At 50.7% G+C, this 8,726-nt stretch overlaps 2 protein-coding genes across 2 annotated transcripts; one reads left to right on the plus strand and one right to left on the minus strand.

Moving 5' to 3' along the window:
- Positions 1 to 1,604: 1,604 nt before the first annotated feature.
- LOC103637528 (putative DUF604-domain containing/glycosyltransferase-related family protein) lies at positions 1,605 to 3,849 on the minus strand. Its single transcript, XM_008659698.2, has 3 exons — positions 2,235 to 3,849; positions 2,033 to 2,154; positions 1,605 to 1,948 (listed from the first exon to the last, which is right to left on the minus strand). Exons 1-2 carry the CDS (start codon positions 3,714 to 3,716, stop codon positions 2,044 to 2,046), a joined length of 1,593 nt encoding a protein of 530 aa, XP_008657920.1. The 5' UTR covers positions 3,717 to 3,849; the 3' UTR covers positions 1,605 to 1,948; positions 2,033 to 2,043.
- A 479-nt stretch (positions 3,850 to 4,328) lies between these two features.
- On the plus strand, positions 4,329 to 5,206 carry LOC111590596 (uncharacterized). Its single transcript, XM_023301394.1, has one exon. The coding sequence runs from the start codon at positions 4,348 to 4,350 to the stop codon at positions 5,026 to 5,028; it is 681 nt and encodes a 226-aa protein (XP_023157162.1). The 5' UTR covers positions 4,329 to 4,347; the 3' UTR covers positions 5,029 to 5,206.
- The last annotated feature ends 3,520 nt before the right edge of the window (positions 5,207 to 8,726 follow it).

Raw genomic sequence — 8,726 nt, forward strand, 5'->3', positions numbered from 1 at the left:
TGAAACAAACACAGCCTAATGGTCCCGTTTGGTTTAACTTCTTTGGTTTAGCTTCTGGGACACTTCTTGCCACAAGAAACCGCTTCTTGGAACCAAACACTCAGCTTTTTAGGTGGCTTCTCAGGAAGCAGTTGGGCCAGAAACCCCCATTACACACACCGAGAGAAGCGGGCTAGACACAGCAGCCGAGAGAAGCGGGTGGGATTCTTGTTCCGTTTGTTTGGAGTCTCTTGATAACGTGACTTGTACTATTGTAAGTAATTTGTTGTTGTAAAGTTTGGCTTTTGTTCAAATTTGTATTGACTAGCTAGGTTGTCAAACACCCAAATTCTTACCAGCTAGCTTTTCTCCACAGTTAGATTCTATCCACAGTCATCTTTTCGGAAAAGCTCCTAAGAAAAAAAGTTGATCCAAACAACGTGTTGGTGTGAACCATATTTATAAAAGGCACACATTTAAGTTAGAACAATATGCTTGTATGCATGTTTGAGTAGGCTTAAATTTGAATTGCATCCAATTCAAATAATTTTGTAATCTATAGCTAAAATAAATCTATAACCTGTTTGTAAACCCTACTTTAACCTTGGGCAAAAACTAGTAAAATCCAGCCTAATTTTAGGGCTGGAAAAAAAGCTCGAGCTCGACGAGCTGGCTCGGGCTCGTAGCAGCTCGGATTGGCTCGACGCTCAGAACGAGCCCGAGCCGAGCCTATTTTTGTGGCTCATGAAAAGAGGGAGCCAGCTCGGCTCGGCTCGGCTCGGTGCAGCTCGTGAGCTGGCTCGTGGCTCGATTCAACAACAATTTGTTACATAAAATCTTAATTAATATATAATATTAGTACCAAGTTGACAATAATTTATGTTATTGAGATTACTATACAAAAATAATCTATTTTCTATATTATATTAGTGATATATCTATTTTACTAATTTAAAATATGTTATTTAAAGTATTTTTAAGATTTTATATTATTATTTAGAGAGCAGATTTACATTTATGACGAGGCTCGTTGGCTCAGCGAGCCAGGAGCGAGCCGAGCCGAGCCGCTTTTTCGAGCTCGCTAGATGGGCGAGCCGAGCCGAGCTCGGCTCGTTACATAAGCGAGTCGTAGCGAGCCGAGCTCGGCTCGTTTCCACCCCTACCTAATTTCTTTCTCCTCTCTCTCTCTACTAGATTGGACGCTCAACTAAAGATCTCTTTTGGGAGCCAAGCAGATATGTTGCCAAAACCATGCCAAATATACTCTAAGGATTAGTTTGAGAGCTCAAAAATCAGAGAGGATTAGAGAGACTAAAATCTTTTTTATTTAACTTTAAATAAGAAGGGGATGTTAGCCCCTTCAACATACTCCGGTTTTCTGGCTCCTAAAGTATCTCTAAGGAATAGTTTGGAGGGAAGGGGGCAAATCCATTTTACAAAAAATATTCTATAATAACTAAATATTCTATAAATAACTAAATATCTTATTTAAATAATACTCCTTGAGATTGATCAGCCTGGGAAAGATAGAGATCCCAAGAGGATTTAGAACTAAATTTGACCCGAGCCTCCACCGAATCACCAAACTGAAGATGCCGCCATTGAGTTACCGAACACATTGCATCAGCACATGAAATCGAATTCGCCATATAACTGCTTCGTATAGAGTTTTCATTCCACAAGCTGGTTGCTACTTAAACACAAACCATCCCAGCAATCCGGCACACTAAGACTAAACCACGCACCAAGTTACTACAGATTGCAGTCAACTCAAAACGGCGCACTCGCCAGATGCGTCGACACGTACACGGAGACAGAGAGCGTTTCAGACACGATCGACCTGCTGCTGGATACGCTGTGACTAGTGACTAATAGCCTATTTTAGCTCTCCCTGCTGTTTGTTCCGGGACCTCTTCTGCCGCCGTCAATTCCTCTTTCCCTCTCCTAATCAATCAAACAATCCGTCCCCCTGCGAGAGCCACGATGCAGAATTTAGGCCAGCCAGCCAGAGGATTAGCAGCATGTCATGCATATGCATCAGATTGACACTTACCTATGGATTAGTTAAACCTTGGCGAACTCGCCTTCACTGCAAACACCTACGTCGATGGTCATCGACCGGTTCTTCCCCTGCTTCGGCGACGACACCACCCTGCAGCAGTTCCTCCTAGGCGACTGCAAAGCACAGCACACAGACACAGGTCGTGTCAGCATCAGCACCACCACTGCCAACGTTACGGAACGCACGCACGCACCCTCTTCCAGAGGTCGGGGTCGGGCTTCTTGAGCACGACGATGCTGTCGAGCAGCGCGGCGGGGTCGGCGATGCGCCACCGGCAGCCGGGGTGCTTCGCCCGGTGCCGCTCGTACTCCGTCACGGTCAGGTTCCGGCGCCGGTCCATCCGGCTCCCGCGCATGTAGTACACGTGCGGCTTCTGGCACGGCTGCCGCGCCACGGGCCGCGTGTTGAACGAGTAGGCCGTGTAGTCGGCGCGCTTGTACCAGTTGAGGAAGCTGCGCATCGGCGTCTCCATCTCCCGCGGCGACAGCACCCCGCGCACCACCATCACCGCGAACCCCCACGACACGGACACCGTCCACTGCCGCGCGTGGTCGTAGCACACCGACTGCTGCGCCACCGCCGCCGAGTCCAGCCGCACGGGCCCGTCGAACAGCCTGCGCAGCGCCCCGGCCCGCGACGGCGTCGCCGGGAACACCGGCTCCAGGAAGTCCAGGTGGTGCAGCGTCACCAGCGGCGCCACGGGGTGCGCGCCCAGCAGGCCCAGCACGTCGCCCCACAGGTCGCACTGGTGGAACCCCGGGTGGCGCGTCAGCGGCACGCCCAGCTCCGACATGCACGCGTGGATGCGGTCGTCGCTGCCGTACAGCGCCGGGTACCGGTGCAGGCACCCGTCCTGCATCTTCGCCAGCTCCTCCGCCAGCGCGCGGCTGATGGCGAACCCGCCGCCGCCGAACGCCATGCCGTACGAGAAGATCAGGTTCTGGATGTGGCTCTCCGACGGCGACCCGATGTAGTACGGCTGCCGGTGGTCGTACTGGGACAGCACGTGCACCAGGTTCTCCGGCAGGAACACCGTGTCGTCGTCGCCCATCACGAACCACCGCACGCCGGGGAGCCCCAGCCGGAACGTCTCGGACACGATGCGCGAGATCCGGAGCGCCGACCGGCTGCCCGCGCCGTGGGTGTAGGGGAACTTGGACGTGTCCGAGCTCACCATGATCGCCGGGAGCCCCGTGCGGGAGCTCTTGGAGTAGAACTCCCCCACGGGCTTGTCCATCCACACGAACCCGCGCATCCGCCCCGGCCGCCACCACAGCTTGATGTACTCCTTCCGGCTCTCCCACAGCGACGCCGACGCGCCGATGCCGAACACGATATGGCGCAGCCCGGTGGGCGCTTCTTCTGCCGTCGGCCTCGTCTTGGACGACGCCAGAGTCGCTGGTGGAGGAGTCGATCCGTTCAACGACGCGTTGGGCTTGTTAGCCACAACGAAATGCGTCGCCATGGCTTTGCCCTCCGGCGAGCACCGAGGGTTGTAGAACTGCGAGGCGGCGATGATGACGAAGTACAAGACCAGCACCGGCAGGACGACGTAGAGGAGGAGGCCGTTGACGAAACAAGCCTTGGCCCCCTTCCCCGCGGCGCCGGCGCCGGCGCCGTGCGCGGCATTGGCCTCCTTGTGGTGGAGCTTCTCTCCGGCTCCTCCTCCCCTCATGCCAATGCCGTCGCGGTCTGGACGCGCCGAGGCTAGCAAATCGCAATGGTGGACGGTGACGAGTTTCTAAAAAAGGGCATGGTAATTCAGGTGATGTATAATATAACCAACTGCTTAATTGAGCGGGTAAACGTTCTCTACGGTGCGGAGGACGCCAAGCATGTTTGCATGCATATGTTTCTCTTCGTTATATCCTGGTCAATGGATGCCTCACTTATTTTGGATCTTTCTCATACAGAGCGCTAGTGTTGATCAAGTCCATACCAAGATGGCGTTTTTTTTATTAAATGGCACTAGTGCATTTTTTTCGTTTCATAAAGAAACCAGCGCCAGTATAAACAAAATACGTGAATCTGGTTCCTTAAAACATGAAGCCCTTTCGAGCTCTCCTCGCGTTTCGCGGGTTCTCGACGTCGCTCCTCACAACGCGTGCGCTTGCCTACGGACACGATTTTTTTGTCTCCTGCGGAAGCAAAGTTTTCAGCCGTCCCAGCGCTGCCACGGACGCGAAATTTCACTAAACTACGGACGCGAAATTTCCAGCCAGTCTCTCTCTCGTCTTTCCTCTCTCTCCCTGATTCCTTCCCCACCCGGCTGCTCCGCTCTTCCAGATTCACACTTCATCCCTTCTATGGCGCTGCTGCCTCCTCTCGACCTCGCTGCGGTCGCCCGCGTCCCCTCCGTCGCCCGTGCTAGGCCGGGTTCGCGCACCACCGCCTCCGCATCCCCGTCGCCAACGGCGACGCTGCTCACCGGCGAGCGCCTCGTGGTCTTCCTCTTCACGACTCCGGTGCACCTCGCCGTGTTGCTCGTGATCCTCGTGGCGGCCGCCCTCGTCGTCGAGCTCGCCCAGGACGGCTCCAGATGTGCCCCGCTTCGCTCGTCCCTCCCCCAAGGAGCCGAGAGGCTAAGCCCATGCGCTTCGGCCGTTGCTGACCGCAGTAGTGCGCCGCACTGCGGGGCCTCCATGTCGCCATGGATGAACGCGACGTCTCCATGGATGTCACACTCCAGCGTCAGCTACAGGGAATCCTCAACGCCCAGGGCCACGGATACTCGCTTCCATAGCTCCTGGTCGGGGGCACGCTCGTCGGCGGCGCTGACGAGATCTGCCGGCTGCACGAGTCCGGCGAGCTCCGACACGTCCTTGAAGGCACTCCCAGGCAGGACCCTGCCTTCGTCTACAATGCATGTGGCAAGTTCCGGTTTGTGGCCTGCCCCGCTTGTGTTCGTGGAGGAAGAGGGATGGACCCGCCGCTGCCTAGAGTGCAACGAGAACGGCATGGCACGCTGTCCTAATTGCTGTTCTTGATAGCTTGTTTAAATTGTTGGTTGTAGCATATACAAGAACCAAAGGATTGTTTGATTAGATGTAGTGGAGAGAGCGAAGGAGCCTTTCTTATGTTCTTGGGCTGCTGTATATTGTGAACGCAGTTGGAGGATGGGTATTGGGTATGCTGTCAGTGTTTTGAGAGGATAGCGAATGAGTTCTTGGCCCTGAAGTTATCACAATTGCAGTACTGTCGATAGTAAGGTGCCATCACTAGGACGCTATCAGCATGTGCGCTACTGTCTGGTTCGTGACAAATCTTGCTACTTTCCTATTCAGGTCACGCACGCCAAGCAGGAGCAGTTCGAGCGCTAGCAGGGATTGGAGCATCAAGAAGATCCTCCAAGACCAAGATGCAGTCACATGGACCACAGAACATCGAGGGCACCGAGTTGCGGGAGCAGGCAGTGGAGTATGCTCCTGTAATCTTTGCACATGACGCCTATAAGCACTTCATCTCCTTCGACTTGCTATCCGGTGCCGTGAGCACTCGCTCTTCCCTTAGCCCCTCCCCTCCCCTTGCAACATCTCATCTTTTTCACAAAGCAGGCCCATAGCCGTTAAAAAAGGCTGCAACCTTTGGTGTTCACCATGTGCTCACTGGTCACAGGCCACCATCTATTGCTACCACCTTTTCACCTATGATTTTTCCTCTTTCTTTTTAACTGGGAGTACAATTACTCATGGTAAAAAAACATGTCAGGAACAATAGGGGCTATCTATCCACTAATCTCTTTGCCTCTTTTGCTCTTCCAGGATGTGACCATGCCAATGTACTCCAAGCTAGAGAATCTGGGAAGGGTGTTATTACTGCTCCTTTGAACAATTATGTTCAACCTGCATGCTTGTAGATATGCAAGACCCTAAGTAGTGTATAGTACATACTGGAAATGTCAAGTGAGGTTATTATCTGTATTGGCATTTGTTGATAAGAATTACGAAACTGTGGGAAAGGAAGTTTCTCAATGTTTCTTCAAAGCTAGGATGTCCATAGGTGGAAGTAAACAATCCTTCAAAATTTTGTTAGGAGCTTCTGTCCGAGTTGATTTAAAACACGACGCAACACATCTTTTTAGTTTGAACTGAGAGATCCATTTTTTTAATGATAGCAGTTTCTGTTATTGATTTAGTTCATCGTTATTGATACTAAATTTTATGGTTTTGTAGGTGCACCAGGCATCAAAATGGGTCAAATAGATAGAATTGAAAAAGGTACGTTTCCTCTTTATTTTGGGTTTAATTATGGTTATTTGGCGCGTGGTTTCCTGTGACTGCAGCATATGCTAAATACAGAGGCCCACTAGGTAGTGTCAGAAAAGGAGTTTTCGTACCATTTTCTTTAACTTCATAATGTTCTCTTTGTTTATCATGTGTGCATAGAATTAGAAAGCTAATGATATACTCATTTAGAAAATAATTTTGCACAATTGAACAGAAGGGTTCTATTGAAAAAACAATACTAAATGTCACTATGTTGTTCAGCTCTGACTAAATTTTTTTATGTTCATATGTAGATATATGTTGGTAAGGGACTTATCACTTAACACGCCCTTATGAGTTTAGAATTTTGTGGGGTCCTTTTGTATCTCCTGAAATGGAGGTAGAGTACATATCATGTGAACAACTTCATGATGCTCTAACAGGATTGCTGGTGCAGGATGCGGAGGTCCAAAAACCGTTGCTTTCAATTTTCCCAATGATGAATGGATTCAGAATGAATGAGGAACTTCCATGGTTATGCTTAAAAACATTTCAGAAGCCAAGTATGCCCTTTTTTGTTCTCATTTGTAAAAATTAATTGCCGATTAGGTACCTTGCATTCATAACAAAATGAAAATAAGGGGTTTATGCTAATTTTGTCAGCTCCGGCTCTGTTACTTTCAGGTTCAAGCACTTAAAGCCTACATCTTATGCGTGCATCAGGGTGGGAGGAACAGAACCATATTATACACATATATTCTGTCATCAATGGTGTTGTCGGTACCCTGAAACTAGGGTACCCCTTACTACTGTATGAAGACGCAGTACCCATGCGGCTATCTTTAGTCGCGTGGTAAGGGAGCTGTACGTGAGACTAGACCATGACTCGCCCCAGCCTTGGGCGACCACTCTGGGCAAGCAACAGCGCCTGACCCCACCACGTGGGCGGCTCCGGGGCCGCCACGTGGCCAGAGAAAGTGATATACTCCAAGGCGTCAAAAGTGAGTCTGGACCCCCATGGGAAAGTGCCGGACCCCTGGATATACAGTCCGAACCTTCAAGATGGTCCAGGACCCCCACGTGTACGGACCAGACCCCTAGAATGGGAACCGGACCCCTACGTATGGGGTCCGGACCGCCCATAGTGGGGTCCCAAGACCTTACTTAAGGCCCAGGCGGGGGTCCGGAGCTGACACGTGTCCAGACCTGCTCTGGTGTGCTCCGGACCTATCCGCATGCACTCCTGCTCCCCGCTAAGGAGGAACCCAAATGCTGACACGTGGCATACTGCGCGCGGCATAAGCCAACGAGCGGAACCCGACCTTACGCCTCTAGGCTACACACGCATTCATTACGGATAACACGTGCGCCTGTCCATTCCACTGACAGGTGGCATGCACAGTCCACGATACGTGGGCCGTGCATTAATTCACCATTACTCGTACGTTTCGGCTATCAATGTTGCATGGACTGCGGTCATCAAGACTCCCGGTGATTGCTCAGGCGTTACTAGCATTAGTTACTCACATAATATATTCTTTCCATTATGTTCTTGGGCCCACATGTCGGGGCTCAGCATCCTTGTATGTGCCTCCCTTAAACTATAAAAGGGAAGGCACACAACGTTATAAGGGACAAGCTCTCAAGCACACAGACACAGACTCAATTCACTCTCAATACAGCTTACACACAGTGGAGGTAGGGTATTATGCTCCGGCGGCCTGAACCACTCTGAACCCTCGTGTCCTCATGTGTTCTTCCACCTTCCAACAGACAGGCAAACCGCTTAGGCCCCTCCTCATCTCTAGGATTAGGGCGGGTGCATTCCGCCACCCGGCCGGTGGAATTCTTCCCACCAACATATGGCGCGCCAGGTAGGGGACTTGGCTTTAGGTTTCTCGCCTGTTTTTCCTGCTCGACACCATGGTTCAAATCATCGAGCAAAGTGACTTCATTCCCGAGGACTTCCCGATGGAGGAAGAGGCAGCATCCTCCATGCCACGAATCTCCAACCGCCCTGCCACCGGTGTTGCTGCTATGCACGCTATGCAGCACGCAGCAGCACACGCATGTGCAGACGTCCTGTTGGGGACTTGTTCTCAAATGCTAAGAGTTAAGAACAAGGCAACATAAAAAGTGTTAAGTGTTAAAGTCCTTCGTCCTTCGAAGCATTATGTCCCTTCGGGAAATAATGAGTTTCGGACGAAGGTCATAAGAGACATACCTTCGTAAACATAACAAGTAATGACGAAGGATTCATATAAAGCATGAAATATAATATAAGCATCATCATAGAATCATTTCTATTTTATTAACATGGAAAAATAGAAATGATTTCAAATTACAAATGTACCTTCGGTCCTGAGAGAAGATAAAAAGTACAAGCGTGACGCAAAAGCAAATGCCAAGTCCGCGTGAACAGTACGGGAGTACTGTTCATCTATTTATAGACGCGGGACGCAGCCTACGTAAAATTACAT

The sequence above is a fragment of the Zea mays genome, chromosome 1 (assembly GCF_902167145.1).
Source record: "Zea mays cultivar B73 chromosome 1, Zm-B73-REFERENCE-NAM-5.0, whole genome shotgun sequence".
In the NCBI taxonomy this organism is placed as follows: domain Eukaryota; kingdom Viridiplantae; phylum Streptophyta; class Magnoliopsida; order Poales; family Poaceae; genus Zea; species Zea mays.